This window comes from Neolamprologus brichardi, chromosome 23, assembly GCF_056152115.1.
Source record: "Neolamprologus brichardi isolate AB-2024 chromosome 23, ASM5615211v1, whole genome shotgun sequence".
In the NCBI taxonomy this organism is placed as follows: Eukaryota; Metazoa; Chordata; class Actinopteri; order Cichliformes; family Cichlidae; genus Neolamprologus; species Neolamprologus brichardi.
Window position 1 is genome coordinate 1011995 of NC_142125.1, and position 23100 is coordinate 1035094.

At 43.4% G+C, this 23100-nt stretch overlaps 1 protein-coding gene across 1 annotated transcript; it reads right to left on the minus strand.

Moving 5' to 3' along the window:
- Nucleotides 1–13159: 13159 nt before the first annotated feature.
- Nucleotides 13160–21239, minus strand: use1 (unconventional SNARE in the ER 1 homolog (S. cerevisiae)). The gene is made up of 8 exons (XM_087836432.1): nt 21059–21239; nt 16721–16770; nt 16429–16507; nt 16187–16339; nt 16042–16057; nt 15890–15911; nt 15645–15807; nt 13160–13529 (listed from the first exon to the last, which is right to left on the minus strand). The coding sequence occupies exons 1-8, from the start codon at nt 21155–21157 to the stop codon at nt 13347–13349; spliced, it is 765 nt and encodes a 254-aa protein (XP_087692558.1). The 5' UTR covers nt 21158–21239; the 3' UTR covers nt 13160–13346.
- Nucleotides 21240–23100: the final 1861 nt, after the last annotated feature.

Here is a 23100-nt window from a genome sequence, read left to right on the forward strand (position 1 = left end):
AGTTTTTCCTTCCCACTGTCACCAAATGCTTGCTCAGAGGCTGTTGTCTGCTGGTTGGGGTTTCCCTGTATTATTGTCGGGTCTTTCCCTTATAATACAAAGCTCCTTGGGTGACTGTTGTTGTGATTTGGTGCTGTATAATTAAAATTGAATTGGTTTTCATTAAATAAGTTTTTTCATTGCATTAAGTCCAGTGATCAAAAGTCTGCTGTGTCATCCCCCCCCCCTTTAGTCTCAGTGTGGAGACTTGTGAGCGCAGATCAGAGTGGGGATAAAAATTCCCAGGATTCCAGTGACGTGGGGACCTGACAATGACCCACTGTCTCCTCGCTAAATGGACAGATCCCGCCCTTCAAGGTCTTAAATAAATGTCTCAGCATGCAAACGCAAACTGAAGCTGGTGTTTATTTGCAGAAAGGAATCTCAAACCAAAAAACACATCGTGCTCATTTCCAGCACCAAGTAGCTTTGCATGATTCACAGTTTTAAAAAATCCTTATGTACTTTATATTGAGCCTCGGTGCAAACACCATCTTTGTTCCTCTTCCTTTTTTGTGATTGGTTGCTTCGTACAAACAGGAGATATGAACATGGGTGTGCTGGAAGTGACCATGTTAAGGATACCTGTTCTCCATGACATCTAAGAGGACACAACACCTCAGAGTTTGTGTGTTTGGAGTTTGACATCTGAGCTTTACTAAAGACAAACACCGACTTTATCATACAAAACCTTTGCCATTGTTACGTATGAGCATCCACTACGATAAGAGTATATATGACGTTAGAAAATACAGCAAGTCCCTGATGATCAGGGTAGGAATTGAATTTCCATGTCCAACACCTTTTCAGCTTTTCCAGCATTTCATTGGTCGCCAGGGAAAAATGTGTCCCTGACTGACTGGTCGCTAGAGGTTGGTGGCAACCATTAGGTGAAACTGGTACAACAAGGTCAAGGTCACAACAAGGTATATGACCAGACTGACACCACTGCCTAAAGTTAGTAGTTAGGATGTTGACTTGTCTGCCAACCTGCACCAAACTGTGAAGTGTGTCACACAAACTGGAAATAGAGACCATGTGCCTTCAAAGTAAAAGCTTTTTGAAGAACATTTCAGCTCCAAGGGACAACTTTTACTTTGAAAGTGAACATTCTGTTTCCAGTTTGTGTAGCACTTTTAGATATCACTTGGTGATTAGTTGGTGAATGTTTGCAGACAAGTCGGCATTATCTGTGGCCACCAGCACGCTCCGAGCAGCCAATCCAATGATAAAGAGGTTTTTGGTGGAGCACATTCTAGTCTATGACTGCCAGCAGCCACTCGCAAATCAGTTTTCCCCTCACAGGAGATTCCCAAGGGGCCGCAGACCAGTCTAGGCCTGTGTGGCTGACGTCTTGAGCAGCACACGGATACCTGAAGTATTTCAGGAAGTACCAAGTGACAGATTCCAGGGTTGAGACTCCTAAAGTCAGTCCCCACAGACGGACAGCTGAACCAGCTTAAAAGTGTGTTATTTCTGGATAATTGAAAATATCTGTAACATCTGTTCAGTCGTTGGTTTTATGGTTTGGGTGATAGGTGTACCAATATATCCTCTAATTCAATTCACTGAACTACAACCTCTGGTTGGGTACTCTTTGGACTCTTCCGACAACCTCCTGGGACTGACGACTACTGGTTGCTTGGTCAACAACTTCCTCAGCTTTCCATTTCCTCCCTGTTCATACCTGGCTGCTAGATGCTCTTACCAACTGTCTGTGGTTTCCTTACGCTCCAGGCCAACGTCAGAGAAACATCTCAGCAGCCCCAGACACTTCTGGATGTAACAGCCCATCTTCTGTACTACAGAGAGGAGGACTTTGCTCATCTTCAGAGGCCACATCCCTCTTTGAACGAGGATGAACTTGAAGCTCCATAACATAATCTGAGAGCTCTTTCTCTTGACTTCCACAGCATGTCTTTATCCTGTCTTCCTTCTCTCACCCCAACCAATCACAGCAGATGGCCCCGCCCCTCCCTGAGCCTGGTTCTGCTGGAGGTTTCTTCCTGTTAAAAGGGAGTTTTTCCTTCCCACTGTCGCCAAAGTGCTGCTCATAGGGGGTCATATGATTGTTGGGTTTTTCTCTATATCTATGAAGCGCCTTGAGGCGACTTTTGTTGTGATTTGGCGCTATATAAATAAAACTGAATTGAATTGAATTGACTTCTTTCCCCATGTGTCTGTGTGTTATACACTCTCCCCAGGCTTTGGGGGGTTTGCTATGACAGTAGGGGGCTGTCCTCCCTTACATGTCTGTTATATATGTCTGTGAACTGGAATCATGCAGTGTACAAACACACTTTGAGTTTTGAGAACACAGAGACTAAAACCAGTGGGCTATCTGTGGCCATCTTCCATGTACAGTCTATGGGCAGCTGCTGTCATGTGGCAGCAGTTTTCTGTTTTCTTTTAATCATTTCATGCAGCAGCAATAACACTGACAAAGATCTAAATATTCATTAAAAAGCATTTTTATCAGTGTGTTTTCCTGATCCACGACCTGAGTAGGAAGTAAGAAGATCTTTTAAAATCCTTCATCTAATAATAATAAAAGGAATATAGCCCAGTTTGCTCCTGACAGCAAACACACTGTGTACTGCAGAGATGTCGTGAAAGAACTATAATAACAATAATACAAAAAGTCAAGTTTTCCTTGAAATGTATTTACAAAAACAAAGCCGGCGGGCGTTTGCAGGTCTGAGCACGGTGGCAGTTTTCTCTCACACGACCGAGTCCAAATGAGAGAAAGGGGAAACACTTAATTGCTTCCTGAGTGACAGAGGCATGGTTATGGGATAAATGCAGCAGCATTGTATTAGTGTTTACAGAGGAAACAGACCCGGTGCACACCACCCAGCTTGGACGTTGCAAACGCCACATCGAAGGTGAGAACTTGTACTTCCCCGAGGATCAAAGACAGATTGCGGCGTCAATTACAGGGCAGCGGGAGACTAACTGCTACTCTTGATTGTAACAGGGGCCCAAAAGCTGCTTCCTCCACCGACTCTGCTCCACAAACAGAGTGAGAAGAAACACAATCACCAAACAAGTCTTTGATTCGTTTCTCCAGTTTAACTTTTACTGTTGTTACTGACATTGAGGAATGAAGTGCTGGCCCTGAGCTCACGTCACATGTTTGACGGAGAGGGGCGGGTGTGGGGGGGTCTGTTATTCTCTGACCCACAGAAGTGGTGAAGCCAGGCATCGAGGCTTCAACTGTTCACTTTTCTCAGGTCCTATTTGTAGACGCAGCCGGGAGGCAACGTACTTCAACATCCTGCAACTCAGGCCTGACTGACCACAGCGCTGCTCTGTGACCCCCGGGGCCAGCACGCCGCACACTGGGAACAGGGAGGGACCACGGTACGGATGGGGGGGGGGAAACTTCCAAGAATGACTATAATAAAAACCCTGTTTGTTTATGTTCTCACAAGGAGAGAAAGAGACGTGAGGAAGTTGGGGATCAGGAAGTAGGGTGAGTGTAAGAGTTCAGCGAGAGGTCTGAGAGTCAACAAACAAACTGCGGCTGCAGACTTACGCAAGCTGGAATTATTGTAATGCAACGGCAGTGGTGCTCGCATGCCTGCAAGAGGCCGCCTGCGTGAGTATAGTGTGTCTGCTCGACTATAAATAAACTCAGTTTGAAAACATTAGAGAAAAATAGCTCAAATTAGGACATAAATATTTAGAGTGTGCAAAAATGAGCACTTTGACCAAGTAACACGCTGTTACGACACGAGTGTGGCATGTCGCTGCATTCATTAAATACTGACATATTAGGCAACTTTTTCTGTGACACGGTGATTGTGAAATTCACTTATTTGTCTGAAACAAAATGCACCCTGATTACGCCCAAAGGTCACACCTCCCTGCAGCTCCCAACGCTCACGACACACAAGTCCAAATTCTAAGGTTACATTTTAGCCACAGTGCTATCAAATAACATCCAAATGGCTTTTGCAGCGGCAAAAATAGAGACACCGTCACAAAAACATTGACTACTGCCCATAGACTGTAGAGAAAAGATGGACGTAGCCACCACGACTTCACCTGTTGGTTTGTGAAGCCTGAATATCCTGAATATTAATATTTTGGCTTTTTGGAGCCCAAACTGACAGCATGAAGGCTGTGATGTAATTCTACCAAACTCAGTCAGAAAGATGCTTTCTTCAGGTTTAACCCTTTAAAGCCGGTCAGAGCTGCACGCTCTGTTTTGTAACTATTTTTAAATCCCGGTAGCTCTGCAACCACGTGAGCTAGCGCAATAATTTTTTTTGCATATGAAACCAGAGGAGTTGTACTTACATCTTATGCCATCAGCTTGTCCTCGGTCACAGTTTCCTTCCACATATAGCTTTGCAAAAACTGCATAAAAAGCACTTGCAGCAACAAAAACATAATATTCCAGAAACACGCTTTGCTGATCCGATCAGCTGTTCATAACACTTCCTACGTTGGAATAGACGTCAGCGCGAACTATCGCATGTCCGCCATGACCTGCCCGAAACCGGAAGTGACGTCATTTTGCAGAAATGTAGTTTTTTACCATCAGGGCCTCATGAGCCTATACTGGTGTTTTTAAAGTTATCTTTGACTTTATGACTTTCTGTGTGGTTTCTGGGATGCTTAGGACTCATATTGCACTGCTGGAAATAGTTTATTTTGATGCATATGCTGCTTTTTTGCAAATTTGCATTATAATATTTATTTTCGTTTTTCCTGCAGTGTATAAAAATTGGTGTATTTCAAAAATAAAACTATGAAGACACTCAAAATAAATTTCCTGTGGTGGGAAACTATTTTGTGCAGCTTTTTTGTATTTACAGTTTTGAGGGATAAGCCTCTTAAATTTCTCTAACTAGAAATATATGTTAAAAAAACAAAAACGATTTTCAATTTTTTTGTAGTTTATTGCACTTTTTTGCAATTTATGTAATTACTATGCACTTAATGCAGACATATTATTAAAATTTAGGCTGTAATGGTTGTATTGATGTATAGCAACTTGAAATGCTCCCAAAAATGGCTCTACAGCATGTAAACATATAATATAAGCTCTGGCGGACTTGTGCACAGACACTTATCAGCACAAAGTTGGACAAAGCTACCACCTGCAGGTTTGGGACTCGTTTTTGGAACTTGGTGTTTGGAAACTGGGCGTGGCAACGAGGCGTGGGTCATTTCCTCCTTTCGGACACTTGCAATTACCAAAATTTACAAAATGGACTTTTTTGCAGTATGACCCAATCGAGTGAGACGATAAACGTCTGATCTCAGCTGCATGTGTATTTGCTCCTCAGTGCCACGTAAAAAATAAAGCTATTAGCTACCTCACCAACGCGCCAATGCTGAAGTACGAGCTGGGTCGTCTGTATCAAACACTAAGCCGTGATATTAGTCACACAGGAAAGAGCAAAGAGTTGTGACACAGGCAGAAACTTTCTGTGGAGGTGAAAACTGTGTATTGTTTGCTTTTTAACACTTCACAGATATTTGAACAGGCGAGTCCGTGGAGCCGGCGTCAAGAGGAAGTTGTTGTTACTTCCACGTTGCATTTGCAGCTCCTGAAGCTTCTCTTTGGAACAAACTCACCTGTGTTTCCATTTGAGGAACATTCGTACACACAGTGGGAAAAAAACATTTCAACTTTGTTCATATTGTTCTTGTTGGAAATGGGAGAAAATATCAAGTGTCTGACGAATACACGCAGTAAAACCTTCACCTCAATATTCCACTGCAAGGTGATGTTTGATGGCATGTTTGAGCCGTGAGCTATGATCAGCTGCCTGTTTCAGTTGCTCTGAATATTTGATATGGTGGCAGGAGTGCAGTTAGTCTGTATGTGCTCAGCTATCAGCCCTGGTAAGGATTTAACCTGAAGATCTCTCAGTCTCTACATTTAAAAACACTCCAGCCTCCTCACTCATCCTTTGAAGTTTGATTTAATTTAACATTTCCCTTCTTGCTGTGCGGCGATGTGAGATAGATGAAGACAGAAACGGTGTAGAGAGTAAAAGTACGCAGGGAGACGTGAGCAGGGCGGAGGAGAAGCAGGTGGAGAGATGAGAGAGAATGAAAGATCAGTGGTCGAGGTCAGCGTGACGTTTACTGAGAAGTGCAATTTCTCACCAGGCTGTGCAGGAAAACCCCCAAAAAGACACTTAATAAAGTCTGTGGTGAAAGAGCTTAAAAATACTTCGACATCAAAATACTACAAACATAAATTTGTATTTAAAGTATTTGCTGTGCGAGTGCTTTACATGCATTTACCTTTTCAGCAGAGGTGTTTTTGACACGAGCTGTTCTGTCGCTGTCGTTATTCCGTCCAGGAAAGCCTTCGTCCAAACTAACACCTCAGCGGGATTTTTGGTCAAAGGAGCTTGCAAAGAAAAGCGTCTGGACTTCTTTAAGTTTTTGGGTAACTTTCCCATTCAACCGACTCCAACACCCACTCTTTGGGAATGAGGAAGAGATGAGCACCTCTTCCTCATTCCCAAATCACTTTGTGAGTTCGCTGACAGGCTGTCATGTTTTCTTTGCTGTTATTGTCGCTCTTATCCTCTCATTTGGGTTTTCAGTCCCGTTGCCTGCACTAACCTGGTAAGGCCCAGATGATTTTTTATTGTCAGACTTCCTCTTTGACATGACTGCACCTGTGACATTTGCTTCTGATACATCCAGTCATTTGATAATATTTAGAGAGAAGAATAAAAACCAGACTACAAGAGCTGGTTTTTGTCTAACGTCACCTCAGTTTTGTTCTGGGTCGACTGGGACTGTGCTGCCCACTCCACTCACTGAGGTACGAACGGATAGAAAAGCTAAGAATATGACCAAATACAACATTTGAGTTTTGTAACATAGAACTGTTGAGTTTGACATTCATGATTCGATCTGCACTTTCTCGAAGGCTTCACATGAGACAAGTTGTTGAAAACCTTGGAGAAGAATTTTGTGAAAATGTAGCTTGTTTGTATTTAATCGTGGATCGTTTGGCCGGCCTCGACATACCACGTCTGATGAATGACGCTCACGCTAACCTTGAAAGAAACCTTGGCTTGAAAACATCCTCACAAATAACAGCACAGCCAAGGATTTGGTCCTTGTATCAACAAAGTGCTTTGCATCCATGCAAAGACGTCAGTTTTAGTGTTTCTATGTCAAACATTTGTTTCAGAACAAATCTGGTCTTTTTCTGCTGGGAACCTGGAGAAAACCTGACAGATGAAAACAAAAACAGAAAGCTGCCTAATCTGCAGCCTCCCTCATGTCAGGAGGAGCACCTACTGTGGTAGACTGGGACACCTGGGGTTTCGGAAAAGGGGGCCCAGCGCAGGTGTGTCTGCACACAGCCCAGTCTGGCTGAGGCCTCAGTGTCACCCCACAGCATAAACAGCCGTCTCCTGCTACCCCACCTCGTCCCATCTGTGTAGCACATTTGATAGATTTTATCCTGAAGGTTGTCTCCCTGTCTGAGCACAAATCCCCAGTCCGAGGCCCAGTGTACCCACAAACTAATGAGAGTGGCATCTGAGCCAACTGCAACTTCCTGTCGCATTTACTTCTAGATTTGAAGGAAAAAATCACCAGTTTGTGAAACAGCGTCTTTTTCCTACGAGAGTTACAGAGGGAGGCTAACGTTTTCGTTTTGTGTAAACTTGATGCCATCAAATGTTGGAAACAAAAAACAAAACTTGTTTTTGTTATTTTACACTTTATGCTACTTTCCAAGGCTGATCCACCCCCCCCCCCCCCCCCCCCCCGAAATATGATTGACCCCTCACCAACTCTGTGGGACTGAATTGGGCAATGCTAGCTTAGTACAGCTAAGCTGTACTTAGCTAACTGTACTAGCTTAGTACAGTTAGCTAGCAATGCTAGCTTAGTACAGCTAAGCTAGCATTGCCCAACACCACGGACTGGATGAGAGCATGGATAGGACCAGGAATAGAGTAATATTTTACTTTCTACTTCTACTCCACCATATTTATTATTTATTACTGTAAAGCTTTAGTTACTCGTTATTTTTCAGACACAGTATATTGTTAGATCCTTTTATCCTTACATAGCAATACGTAAACAGTTCATGCGAATCATAAGTCAAAATTTCGAGCCTTTGTTATTTATGTGTGGGTTTCTGTTTTTTAACATGTGTCTGTGTTGATAGTGTGTCTAAATTGTGTACATTTGGTACGTTTAGCTTCATTTTTCTGGTCTGGAGGACGTTTTGGTCCACCGGTTGACTTGTTAGCTTACTTTAGCTTACAGACTGGACAAAGTGGGAAACGACTAGCTTAGTGAAGATAACAAACCTGTTGTGTTTACACTTTGGTTCAAAATGAATGAATAAATGAGAGACGTGTTAATAAATAAGCTTTAAGTTAAGCTAGCAGTTTGTAATTTGGTTTTTTGCTAGGCTAATCTAAAGTAGTCCTATTAAATTGTATTAGTTCATCTCTTTGTTTTGGCAAGTTGATAATAATCTCTCTCCCTGGATAGTTAACAATGAAATCTGCTGTTTTGTGGCCAACAAGCTTGTGTTGCCTGCTTCAAGCCTCAAAGCCACCAGTAATACCAGCAGCCGCACTCCCACTGGGAGATCCCGAATCACTAAAAGGTGAAGGAGCAAAGAAACAAGAAATTAAGCCTCCCAGCAGCAGCACTACCTGAGCTCCTTACATCAAAGGCTGAGCAGAAACCAGCCGGGAAGGAAAAACCTCCCTGCACAGCGCTTTAGCCCACATGTTGACGCTGGGAGCAGAGAGACGGAGGGCGAGAGGTGGCTGCAGGGAAGGACGTGTGGCTGCAATTCATATGTGCATATGCAGGGAAACAGACCAAAAAGGTTATGTCTGTCTGTGATCTTGTGGAACTCTTACTGTAGGTGAAAGTGTCCTTCTAGATATTTTATTTACTAAACCCACAACACAGCTGTGTGTGTGTGTGTGTGTGTGTGTGTCTGTGTGTGTGTGTGTGTGCGCTCGGAGAGGAACCCTCATTAGGCTGTTAAGACTGAGGAAGAGCCACAGACACAACACAACCACACAGTCAGACGGGTGCTGCCGAGGGAAACAGTAACGGCAAAATGAAAGCACACAAACTTCCACGACACCTGTGCAGATGAGAGATTGTGAGATTGTAATCAGCCTCACATCAGAAGACACCGTGTGGAAAAGAAAAGTTGCATGTTTTTTACCAAATTCAGGCTTTTTGACAGATTTGTTTGTGCAACTTGTTTTTCTGCCACAGAATGATGAAAACTACTGTCATGGTTTTAACACTTTATCAACACTCACACAGGCTTTCCATGTCTGATCTAAGAAATACATAAAACTAAATTAAAGCTAATAGCTGGGAAATTAAACCATAAAAACAAACAATCACTAAAACACACTGAAGGGGTTTATTGACTGGTGGAGATTCCGCTATAAAATGTATAAATTCTGCAGCTCTGAGGCCTGGAGCTGCGTGTGTGTGTTCAAGACAGCGAGTCAGTTTATAAGCTTAATAAGTGCAGCTTTCTGCGCTCCCATTAGCTCATTAACGTTACAGCACATTCAAAGCATTGGCAGAAAGAAGGAGAAGGAGGAGGGTGGTGCTGGTGGGGGGAGAAAAATCCCTCTTAACCTCTTTTGCTCCCTCAAAGGAAGTGCATGGAAAAAAGAAAAGAGAGAATGAAATAAAAAGCTCCTTCATCTCTGTAGGCAACCCAAATCCTCGCCGAGGCCGCGGCCAAAAGCCAAATTAAAAAGGGCGGAGTGTTGGGATGTTTGACCGGCGCAGCCCGGAGCGGCCGGAGGTTCCCCCGCCATTTGTCCCCGTGCTCTCTGGCTTTTAGGGGCTTCACACCAATTCAAAGAAAAACGAGCGCACACACGTTTTCGTGTCTCCATGAGGACTGACGCATTCCCAGCTAATTCCAACCTAAACCTAGAAGCGAGTCACAGATATCAATCCGCCCTTTGAAGGGTGTGAAGCTTGTGTTTGAGCTCAAGCAGCTTTCGTTTTAATTTTGGCGGCTCAGAAGTTATTGTTGGCGTCAAGGTTTATAAAGCGCTTGTAAAAGATGTAATGGCCAAAATAAAAGCCACAATTCATCGGCCGTGCAACACGACAACTGTACTGAAACACAAAGTAAACAGATACAGATTTTGATAAGAAAACATCGTCATATAGACCCACCAGCAGAGTCCAAAATCAACTGGACAGTAACAGCTGCCAGAGCGCAGCGTGATCTGTGAATTAGCCTGGAAGAAATATCCAGTGAGATCCACACATTACAACCAGGCTGCAGAACAGCATCTCTGGATGCACACGGCAAACCTCGAAGCAGATGTGCCACAGCAGCAGAAGACCACACTGGGTCCTGTCAGCTAGGAACAGGAGTCTGAGCTACAGATCACCAAAACGTTTCCTGATCTGATGAGTCGTGGTTTCTGTAGCAACATTTGGATGAATCTGATTAGAAAGATTGGATCCATCCTGCCTGTTTTATTGGTTCACGTTGCTGGTGATGATGTAAGACATCACAGCCTACCTGACTACTGTTGCTAACCGTGTCTGTCCCTTTATGAACTCACATGATGTCAACAGATTAGTAGAGAACAGCAGATTTGCATCTGTGTGATGCTGTTGAGTCAACTGGTCCAAAATCTCTGAGAAATGTTTCCAGCACCTTGTTGAATCTTTGATTTGAAGCATTTCCAGGGGCACAAAGGGTCCAACACGTTACCAGCAACTAACAAAATAAAATAACGAGTAATTAAACGACTGCAGAGTTTATATCAGAAGGTAACTGCAGGGTTAGAAGCTGTGCTCACTGTCGTTTGCTTTTCTCATTCTGCTGGGATTTCAAAGCTGACTGCAAACAGTAATTTGAAATGAAGTCTGAAATGCGTGACCCATTAACACCCGTGAAGAAAGTAGCTTTTGCTGGTAGCGCGTGGCCATTAAATCACTCAGTGCTCCTGCAGCCGTCGATGCTTATCTGCACTTGTAAACGAACTTTGTGGAGTTTGAAAGGGAAGTGTTTAAATTATATAATTGTTTAAATTAGCGTGAAAAGTGAAGCAGTTGTGTTTTGTAGCTTTTTTTAAAGGATTGCTGGTTAAGCCGCTGTAATGAGCACCCTATTAGGAAATGGCACTGAATTAAGCTAAATTTACTAAACATGTGTGAGTGCAGGCAGTCCAACACTATTTTCAGCTCATCCCTGTGGGAAAAGACTCCAGGAAGGAACCATTCAGGCTTCCTGGGTCAGAGGTTAAACGGGAGATATATCTTCTGACTTCAGGAACTTCACACGTCTCGTCCCTGCTGAACTTTGGTTTTCTACGTAGCCTCCGGTCTCGTTCGTTGGGGTAAAACCATAATGAACATGGGAAACCGCACCAGGGATGAAGTCATGCGCTGCCATTTCGGTTCAAAAGCGGCAGCGCACGCTCGCAGGGCTGATCACACGGCCCAGAGCATTAGCGAAGGCCTGAGAATGGAGGCGCAAACAGCTGTGATTAAACTGAGGGATGACGATCCTCTGCTGAGACACGGCCTCATTTGGTCTCCCGGTGGCCTGCATACTTTGGCTTCCAGCAGGCGAAATGCCCCCCAGGGATCCTAAAATACACAGCAGGCCAGGTCTCAGCAGCAGTGGGAGAGGGGACGATAAGAAGGGCTGGGGGCAGAGCTGCAAGCCTGGAAAAGCTACTCAGCCTCAAACAAGAGCAACTTTAACCTGTGAGAAACGCTCAGACTCGAAGCTGCTGTCGGGCTAAATTAAGGAGGAACAAAAGCTGACAATGCACAGATTCACACAGGATCGCCGTGTGCTTTCCCCTCTGCAGCCAGCGGCTCTTATTTAGCTTTACTTCATCCTTGGAACTCCTAAATGAGTAGCAGGTTTAATTTGGGAATCACCGCTCGGGCCGCCGTGGTCACAGAGGTCATCGCGTGCGTTGATACTCAAAGCTCATGACTGACGCACACTGGCCGTATGATGCCACCGCATTAGTTAGTGCCACACTGACAAGGGGACGCCTTCAGGCATCTATCAGAGAAACACAAACACACTCTGGACTCACAATGACAACAAAGGCAAATTAAATTATTTTATTTCTCTCTTGAATCAGATGACATTTTAGTGATACTACGCACAACACAAGGGCCCTCAAACAGGACGCGAACAAACAGGATCACCTGACGCAGGAAACCGACTATAACAGGGCTGACGACGCTGGCTCTGACCCTGACGTTTAAACATTTAAATGAGTTTACCGAGCTGCTTCCAGTGAACAGCTGATGCTTCACTTTAAAGAACATCACCCTGTGGTTTGTGATTTCGGTCATCACTATGTTGTTGTGTTTTTTGGACTGGAAGCCGCCACATGTGAGAGCAAACTCCACTGGAGGTGAATCACAGACACAGGCCTGCAGCTGCCTGCCTCACATTCACCTCCTGCCACTCAGAGTGGACTCGGCCCGACTTTAAGCCTCAGCAAAGTTTCAACAGGTGAGGTAAGAAAGAAAAGAAACAGTAAAGTTGTCAAAAAGGTCAAAATGAAACTGTTTCTAGTAGCAGGCTGTTAATGTGCTTATTTCTACTGTAATGCTGCATTTTAACACGCGAGTCTGTGGGTACATGACTCATCTGGGGGTGGGCCTCAAGTGGCCACTGGTGGAACTGCAGTTTTTCTTCATTTTTCAGCCCCACAGGTCAGAACTGGACGTGTAGAAACGTGAAGAAGCATAAAAATGTTCAGCATGTTTCTGCTTACAGCCACATTACAGCGTGTTATATGATGTTTATCAAATCAAATATACTAAACTGGGGATTTAAGGTGAAACATTAGCAAACGATGGCACATTTGTTACAAACGGAGTTACAGCTGACGGCGAACGGTCCACGAACGCCTTTCAGTGTGCACGAGTACTAAACAGATGCTCCACCAAAGACGAGTGTGTGTTTGTAGTTTCACCTGGTGACAAAGTGCACACATGTGTTGATTGGCTCGCAGCCGTCCTGATGGGGGTTAAAATAAGGCTCAGGTCCCGCCGTCCGTGCATTAAGACTTTGCTGTTGCTCCCAGCAGATTCTGCTGTGCCAAAAAAAGAGAATTCTGGCGCCTCGAGTCGTGATTTAAACTTTAATGTGGAGGAGAAATATTTCAGTTTCACAAGTGTAAAGTGACAGTCTGTGAAACGGATTTGTTTTGGTGCTGACAGCTACTGATCTGTATTGCTGTAGCGCTACGGAGGCCTGTGAAGACTCTGCTCTTGTAAACACGGGAGAGTTCAGAGGATGATCACGGTCATCATCTGAGTCTGGGGAAGATTCTGATGAAGAGGATCATGCTGATAAAGGTGAAGGAGACTAGGATGAGCATCAGCCACAGCAGCCAGTTCACAGACTTCTTAGTGTGCTGCTCCAGCCGCTCGGACTCCGTCTTCAGCTTCTCGAAGTTCAGGTCCGCCTGACGCATGGACTGGCTCAGAGTCTGGAGGCAGAGGGAGACGTCGCCGATATAAACATCAAAACCACAGACAAACAAGCCGCTGACGGGAACACTCACAGAGTCTTTATGCACAGTGTGGCTCCAGAGGCTGTCAGCTGGCTTATACTGCCCCCTTGTGGCCAGAATCAGTTAAACTCCTCCAAGTTTCTCAAATAGAAATACCTCTAGAGGTTGCACAACTTCTTTTCTTTCTGTTTATTTATTTATTTCTTATTTTTTCTTTCTGTTTATTTATTTATTTCTTATTTTTTCTTTCTATTTATTTATTTATTTATTTCTATTTATTTCTTATTTTTTCTTTCTATTTATTTATTTATTTATTTCTATTTATTTATTATTTTTTCTTTCTATTTATTTATTTATTTATTATTTTTTCTTTCTGTTTATTTATTTATTTATTATTTTTTCTTTCTATTTATTTATTTATTTATTTATATTTATTTATTATTTTTTCTTTCTATTTATTTATTTATTATTTATTTATTTCTATTTATTTATTTATTTCTAAATAAATAAATAAATAAATAAATCTTAAAATAAATGATTTCAAAGATTTAATAAATGTAAATACTGCCAGCACGAGAGAAGGAAAAAAGGATCTTCAATAAAAACATCACAATTAGCACTGTCACGTTTTTATGATGCTCTGAATTCGTCAAGTGTGGGCTTCACTCATGGAAAACTATTTTATTTAAGCTGGTTCGAGTTTTCCTGACGAGCAGTTAAAACAAGTTTTGTTATGGACCAAGTTTTTTCCAAGTTTCCATCATAAGATTTCAGTCGGACTCAGATTTGAACCGGTTAGCGGCCCCATCAGGTCCTTCAGCACAAATCTTCTTATTAACGTAACTAAAGGTTTGGAAAGGGCAGCTTTTAGCTTTGATCCTCAGCTGCTGAGACTCTGCAGGAGGACCTGGGAGCAGCTCCTCCACCGCTTTCTTCTTCAGGCTCTGGGCGTGCTCACATGAAACATCATGTGACTGCACAAAACGATCCCTACGAGTGTTCCCTACTCCAATCAGGGAAGCTCACGGATAATTATGATAAAAATCTATGTCAAACATTTTAGTGCTGCTGCTTATTTGTAGCATTACAGCTTAAACGTTGCTCCTGTCCTGATGCAGCAGCTGCAGTTCCAGCAGATTCGGCAGCAGATTAGAGACAGTTTTTGGCTTAACAGCCCACCTGTATATGGGTACAGCAGAGGGTCCATACTGCACTAACTGGCTGTTGTAAATAATAAGTCAGTGGAGATCTGGCCCCTCCAGCATCCTCTGCTCTCACAGAGATTTTCATCATCTGTGATTTAGTAAAAAGAAAGGTCCTTCTGACCATTAACCTCCCCTCATAGCACACCCCTCTGCTTGGGCTTTGGATACTCTGACTTCACTTTATTTGGATTTAATTTCTTACTTTTAGCTTGTATTGGGCAGGATGCATTATCACCCTGAAACAACTTGAGGAAAGTGGCCAAACCTCAGCTAATCATTCCCATCTTTTACCGACCATCATAAAAGTTTGTTCCCAGAGTCAGAGGTGAATCAGGAAGAAAGGCTTTGAACGTGTCGCCCCCGACAGAAGCAGCTGAAAGTGTCAGGACTGGTCACAATCGGCGAGTTTAATATACATTTAAATGAGAACTCGTTGTGCTTCCAGTTCCAGAATCATCTCCACATTCAGGACGCTTCTCTTTAGCCCACTGTGTGTTTTCTGCTGTTAAGTGTGGGAGCTGACTTCCTGTTTAGCTTCAGCGCCACACGGACTCACTGTTCTGACTTCCATATGTTCCCACAGCCTTCCCATTTTGCTCCTGAGTTTAGACACAGCTGATTGGGAGCAAACAACATTTCCCCCCACTCTGTGTTGCATTTCCTTCTTGGAGGACTCGCGCTGCTTCAGCTGAACGCGCTGCAGCTCGGGGGCGTGGTCTGAAAAGCGTCTATTTGAACTGCCAACTATTTTGTGCGTTTAGATTTGTGCGTGCATTTGGTTTAGAGATGCAAATTAAAAGGTGAAGTTTTTCCACAAACCCAGATGCTCGAATCAAAAACTTTGCATCAAATCTGTGATTTATTTATTCCACATCTGTCCTCTTACCTGGTTGTCTTGTTTGATGATGTTCTGCGCAGCCAAAGTGTTGTTCTTCAGATTTCTGGCCAGGTTCAGCATGTCTTCAGCCAGCTTCTCCTGCAGGTTGTGGTGATGCTGCAGGACGGCGTCCAGCTCTGCGGCAGACTGACGCTCGTCCAGAGGAAAACATCTGCGCAGAGGTGACACAGGTTGAAGCTTTTACGCCCAAAAACAAGTCCAACATGAGATCGTTTAGAAAAGCTCGACTTTACCTTCGGTTCCTCAAGTCTGCGTCTAACGTGAGAAGAGAAAAGAAAAATAAAATCACCTCGTCTTAAAAACAAACAAACACAATCCTATCGAAATATCATTCGTCATATTTCCGTCTGAATGTTATTAAATCCAAGAGGCGAGTACTTCGTACCTTTTCCCGACGACGCCTGCAGTGACAGAAAAGAACATTTATGAGTTTAAAACGTTTTATTTAAACGTTTCACACTGTTGTGGTTTAGGAGGCGCGCTGCAGCTCGTGCAGAGGTCACGTCTGCAGTGCGGTCAGAGCGTCCTACCGTGCCGAGCAGCTCGTCCCTCATCTCTCCCGTGCACCGCGCCTTCGTCTGCGTGTGGACTTTTTTAGTGACAGACATCCTCTCGTTGGCCATCGTGGCCGTCCGACCCGGAGCGAGGAACTGATTAGCTAAAGCTTTTTCTGTTGGTGAAGACTGAAGCAGAGCGGGAGGGACAGGAAGTCAAAGCTTCACTTCAAAATAAAGGAAACAGTTGTGTCGAGTTAAAAACAGGAAACACTGACCAGCTTCTCTGCTTCTAGAGTTCCTTTCAGAAAACTGACTTTCCTCGTGTATTCAGCCAGCACCTCTGGTGTCGGTTTGCTGGAAGGACACACAACCGCTTACTGACAAAACTTTGTGTTATTAACGAGGAGATCAAACATCTGTGATAACACGCAAGCCTGATGTGACCTGTTAGAAGATAAACTCTTTTCCCTAAACACCAAACATGTTTAAAATAGGTTCTTAATAACATTTGTACATTTCAGGCAAAAACAGGAAACATTGAGACATAAAAGTGGAGGCTGGTGTTACCTCGGGCTTTTCCTCAGAGCCACCAGCATCTCTTCCAGGGCGCCCACATACTGAGGAGACCAAACAGACAGTGATGCTGCTCACATGCTCTCGTTTATCACATCTTTATTTCAAAGTAACAAATGTTCAATAAATATAAATACACTGGGCCAAATAACAGAGGCTGGGTCACAAAACCACACAGGAGCCACTGAGACCAGCTTAGGATGACTGTGGGTGATGACAGCACACACTCACTGCTGCAGGTGGACACTAGTGTAGTCTTCATCAACACACACACACACAGGTAATGCAGAAAAACAGCTGTGACCCTGCAGAGGCGGTTCCTACTCTGTGCCAGTAAACAGCATCAAGTGGAGGATCCTTAAATATATCTGTAACAGTTCCTGTTTGTAGCAAAGCATCGTTGAGGTTACACTAACACCAGGCCAGTGGTTGCTGATCTTCACCAACCAGTCAAGCTGCAGTTTACAGCCACGCTGGCACGGATGAGTCAAAGTGTTGATTTGGTGGCGTCTGCTGTCACAGCGAGTCGGTTCACTGAGAGAAACAGACTCTCACCACATCAGACCAAGTGTAAATGTGGACTAATGACAAATGTAATGAGGAGGAAGCAGTGCAAGATGAAAGTCGCACTGACTGTTCTTACTTTAGTTACTCCAGGCAACTCCAGGCCTCGAGTGCCGGTGTCCTGCAGGTTTTAGATGTGTCCATGATCCATCACAGCTGATTTAAAGAGCTAAATGACTCCTCAGAACATCTTGAAGTTCTCCAGAGGCCTGCTAATGAACTAATCATTTGATTCAGGTGTGTTAACCCAGGGTGCGATCTAAAACCTGCAGGACACCGGCCCTCGAGGCCTGGAGTTGCCCACCTCTGCTCTAACCTTTCATTTACTCTATGACACTAAATCATGCAGCTGATTGGTTTATCCTGCTGCTTCAGGTTAAAGGGTCTTCACTGCTCAGCTGTAGGGAGCCACTCGGTCCACCGTGACACGAGGTCACTGAGAAGAGGCGTCTTGATTTATTCAGTCCCAAGTGGCCTGGCGACGCCTGCTGTTACTCGTTTGCGTTAAAGCTACAGGTCACACATCGAGCTCAGCGACTGTTCCTTTAAAGCTGCTTATTGTTCATAAAAATATTTAAACCCCATAAACTAAATTAAAGCTTTCAGTGGAATTTAAACAGGCTCTGAATTCAACCAAACACGTGTGTCAAAGATAAAAGCTGCATATCTTTGACACAACACAAAGATATGCAGGTGTACACACAGGTGTTCACAGACGCGGACTACACCTTTCTTGGCTGCTGCCTTAAAGCACATTGTGCGCTGTCTATCTTGCGTGCTGCACAATAGCGTTTAACATTTAGTATCTACTGTTAGCTAGTTTATTGTGATGGTGCTGTTTTTATTATGTTGCTCTTTTTTGTTTGCTTTCTCTTCTGTTTTTTTTTCTCCATACAGGTGATCCAGGTGTTTTGTTTGTTTTTCTTTCTTTCTTCCCCCCTTTCTCACCGTCTCTTCTCCCCTCTGGTTTTCTTTCTCTCTTTCTTTCATTCTTTCTCCCTGTGCTATCCCCCAGACATGTCTGTCCCGTTTGTAGCAACCGGAAATAAAATAAATACATAATTATAATAAAGGTCAATCAAATGGACCAATATGGCCATGATGATCCACTTGGTAAAGTAAATCCGCTTGGCATCTTTCTGGGCCTTAAGACAACAATTCTGATGCTAAAGATCCAAACGGGACACAAAAAAACCAAAACAAAAAAAAAGATAAAAGCTGCACTTTGTTGTAAGACCACTTTGCACCACAAGAGGGTGCAGTGTGTCACCGTAACCTTTATTTAAAAACAGGCACCTGTGTATTTTAAATCAGCGGTCCCCAACCCCCGGGCCTCGGACCGGTACCGGGCCGTGAGAGTTGAGGCTCGGGTGTGAAATGTCTGGTTTTCAGGGTCTTTTCATGTGTGTTATGAATAAATCTTCTTTTTTTCGGTACCAGTACTAGTTTTATTTTGTTGTATTTATCCTTAAAGGCCGGTCCGTGAAAATATTGTCGGGCATAAACCGGTCCGTGGTGCAAAAAAGGTTGGAGACCGCTGCTTTAAATGACGGCCTGGCAAAAGACGAGATCTCATGAGGCTCTTTGTTAGCAGTGCTGCCCCCTGGTGGTCAAAGTTTTAGTAACAAAAGTTAGCAGCAATCTCCCATCACCGAACGACCACAATCGTCCATGAAGACGGTGGTACAAATCTCTACGTTACAGAAGTGTCACATCACGACATCAATCATATAGCAACTCTATGCATTTATGTTTCCATGCACACAAGCCGCACAGAGAGCCGCGTAATTAATTGAAAATAAATCAAAACTGATGTTCTGAACTCTCAACAGATGTGATCTGGTCCATGTCATCTTTGTTTTAAATTTAAATTCTGTTAACATTTCACTCAATGAGAGTTCACACAGTAACGTGTTTCTATGACATGAAGCATGATGTAAAAAGACCTCAACACAGTTTCAGCGTCCAAACGTAACACCACCAATCTGTTTCAACAGCTGGAGCACAATCACAATATCGCAGCTTTACAGCCGAGCGCATCTGCAGCCGAGCGCATTTGCAGCCGAGCGCCTTTGCAGGTCAAACCCTGTCAGCAAACTCTCGGGGCAAGAACAAGTACATAAAGGAAACTCCTTCGTTAATGTCAATCGAGGTAAAATGTTCAATTGTTTTGATTTGAGGCCCGGCCCGAGCATATCTGAGTACGAGAGCAGTGTGAGGACTTAATCAGGGAGCTACTCAACAACCTCACTGCTCTGCAAAATATGAAAGAGAGCTGTTCCTGATGAAAACGGCAACAACAAACACGTTTCACCACTAGAAGCACAAATACTCCGCAGGAGGAGACGCTAGGAGCTGGTGTCTCGGGTTGGAGCGTGGGGCCTTTCTGTGTGGAGTTTACACAGCACAAAGACTTGCATCTGTGGCTAACTGGTGAGTCCAGTCCCCTCACCCATCGGCTCTAAGATCTCCACTGCCTACTGGTTAAGACTCAGAGATCACATTAGTTAGACAGGGAGTCGATCCAGACTTCCTGTACTGGGGGTGCTGGTTCCACAGATCAACAGTGTGGGTGTGAGTGGTTATCTGTCTCTCCATGTAACCCCCGTGACACACCTCACCTGGCCAGGATGTACCCTCCCCCTCATCCTTTGACAGTTAAGGTTAGCCCCCCCCTGAGGAATATTGATGGATTGTGCAGATACTTAAGAAGTACAAGTTTATGTTACTTTAGTTTAACAAAAACAACATTTCCAGAGAAAACTCGACCCAGAGTATCTCACTGCAACTCTGCGGCTTTCAAAGGAGTGAGGAGTAAAGGAGGTCATTTATGTGAAAAGGGAAAGACCATCTCTGAACCGAGGAGGGGGCCTAAGAGCACGTCTTTCACTTTCTTACAGTGCTGTGATTGCAGCCATTCCCCTGTGACCTCTGAATGGTTCTCATGCCCACCATCAATGATTATAACAATAGTATATTGAAGATTAAACTTGGCTGGTGCTAGTTTTGGCTGATATGCAAATGTTTAAAAGGCTGGGAAACTGCAGAGAGCTGAGAATGAGGAAGTCACAGGTGGGTGATGAAATGTTTCTCCCACTGAAAACAAAATGCCCGGATGAACAGAAACAACTTTCTGGGACTACCTAGAGCACCTGTGTGCTTACATTTGACTTTTGCTGCTGCTGCTTAATAAGAGTCACAGTCTAAGGTCACTGGAAAAGAAGAAAGGATGGATGTCCTTCACCCAACATGATGCGCACTATTTTTCCATAGCTTAATAAATATTGTCGCAAATATTTCTCTGAAACATCGCGATGTAATTTAGAGGCTGCATCACACCCCGCTGCTGCGCAGAAGCTGGCTCTGCAGCTCCTGACGAGGTTAACCGTCTGTGAGGCAGCAGGGGTTGGACGGCTGGAGGAAAACGCGGGTTGTAGCTGATTCTCAGCCGATTGTTGTTATTTAAAAGAAGAAGCTATAAATAAATACAGTTACTGTTAAAGATATGAACATATGGAGGATCTTCTGTGAGGAACGTGGGTGAAAGGAAAGCTTCGGAAACGAGATTAAACACTAAATACAGCAAATCTGCTGCAGCAGACTCGGCTGTGATTGAACCTGAGGGTGAACAGCTTAAATGTGCCTCCCGACACCAAACAGAAAGAGGTTTGCGTGACGACGTGGCTAACAGCGGCTCACAACAACAACAGTCGGGCTAACGTCATCGCGACATGGTCGTTACAGCCGCTCCGAGCCGTGCCGGGTTACCTTTTCAAGCCTCCACTCCGTCTCTCCCCGTTTCTCCGACGCCAAAGACTCACAGCGAGACAATAACCTGATGAAATTGATTTCTAGCCTGGAAGCCATGTTTGGTTTGAAGCCGACACAGCGGCGCAGCAGTTTGACGTCAAGCAGAGCGGCGCAGACGTCATGGGCGGAGCGTCGCCCGCCTCTTTTTTTACGTTGTCATTTAAACTTTTAATTTAAAAAGCTAGACTTAATAATAATAATAATAATAATAATAATAATAATAATAATAATAATATCTCGTTAGATCCCAAAGTTTTATCTTAATCTATTTCTCTCTATTCGAGAGAAATAAAATAATAAAATAAACATAAAACACATCATTCTGGCACGAAAACCACAACATGTCTGTATGTAGTACTTTTTTATTTATGGATGTTTTGTATGTGTTTATATACAGTTCTTAAAAAAATTACTGCCATAAAAACACTAAAAGAAAACTAAAAGTTAAAAATATTGTTTTTAAATTTTATTTATTGGGCAAATAAAACGCTAAATTCACTTTTTTATACCCCAATTTGAGGCGCCATACTGGACTTCTCTGAGAGTCAAGCACAACGATGTTTTCTTTTTCGCAATGCCAGTAAATAATAATAATAATAACAATAATAATAATAATAATAATAATAATAATAATAATAATAATAATGTCCAAAAGTTGATTCTGTTCGAAACGTTTCTCCCAGAAAACGCTACGTTCAGATGAACAGAATCAACTTTTGGAGATTTATTTTCCTGGATGATTGAGAATGCATCAAGAAATAATAATAATAATAATGTGCTTTCCTATTTTTTCTGCTTTTTTGTAAAAGATTACATAAATAAAATTAAAAATATGATTTTTGATTGACAAGCTTGGACAAACTGGCGTCTCAGTCGTTACAGAAACAGAAAATGAGTTTGATATTTTCAGTACTGTTAATTTAGGGTAATTGTGGCATAAACATCACACTGGGTGGCCTGATTGTTTATCAAGTATCCATGTATGCCTATATTGACTGTATTGATTATGTTTTGTTTTATAATACATGTTATTTTGCTGTACGGAATCTATGACACTCAAACTGCTTTACATGTAAACAGACGGAATGAAAGATTAGCACTGGATATAAAGTCATGTTGTGCTTATCACTATACTACAGTGCGTAAAGTATAATAGCCCATTTAGTACACGGTCTGCATCACTTTATTTAGTGGCGCAGCAAAGATGAGTCAGGGCACTCCGTGTTTAGACCTTTTCTTATGGCCCACATCATCTACAGCTTCTAGAATCATAACTATTTTGGACGTGGAGCACCGATTGGAGACAGTCGACTGAATCTTCTCACAAAGGTTTTAATCTGTAGCTCGGAAACTTCTGCACCACCAACGGGCTGAAGTTGGAGCTGCGTTTTCCAGATATGAGGCATCTGTGGATCAAGTCCAAGAAGGAGGTCTATCTGCATCCGGCAGGTCACATGACACAGCCTGCTCAAATCTTCAGAGCAACAATTTTAGTCCCAGTCTGTTCAGGCCTTGAACGCTTCAGGACTTTGTTTGCACCTGTTAGGTGGGATAAACACTTTTTAATGATTTGTTAACCTAGTTCAAAGACCCCACATACCTGTCACTGCAGCGCCCCTCAACCTGAGCATGCCCAGCTGTGTGGGTGGTGCAGAGGAGAACGTATCAACCCACATGGAGCTACGTGAAACTACATAAACTTTAATTGGCTTAACAGTGGATGGTGTGCGAGGCTGGTAGCTCACCCACGACCAGGAAGGAAAATGCTGACCGCAGTTCAGGGCGTAAAAACGGCAAAAATAAATGTAACCACTTCAAGGGGCGCTTGCGTGACACTGTTAAAACTCATGTTGGTGTAATTTCCTGTGTGCGGCTTTAAGAAGTCTGAAGAAATGACTCGTATGACATCACTTGAAAAACAGATCTTGCATTGTGGCAGCTGATCCTGAACTGTGGAGCCTTTGTGTGCTCAAGGTGCATAAATTCCACTCCACACAAAA

Excerpts from the sequence above, each read along its gene's own strand:
- use1 (XM_087836432.1), bottom strand. The coding sequence starts at position 21,157 with ATGGCTTCCAGGCTAGAAATCAATTTCATCAGGTTATTGTCTCGCTGT. Across the intron at positions 16,340-16,428 it reads CTCTAGAAGCAGAGAAGCTG|TCTTCACCAACAGAAAAAGC; the intron begins GTCAGTGTTTCC and ends GCTCTGCTTCAG. Across the intron at positions 15,808-15,889 it reads GCAGACTTGAGGAACCGAAG|ATGTTTTCCTCTGGACGAGC; the intron begins GTAAAGTCGAGC and ends ACCTCTGCGCAG.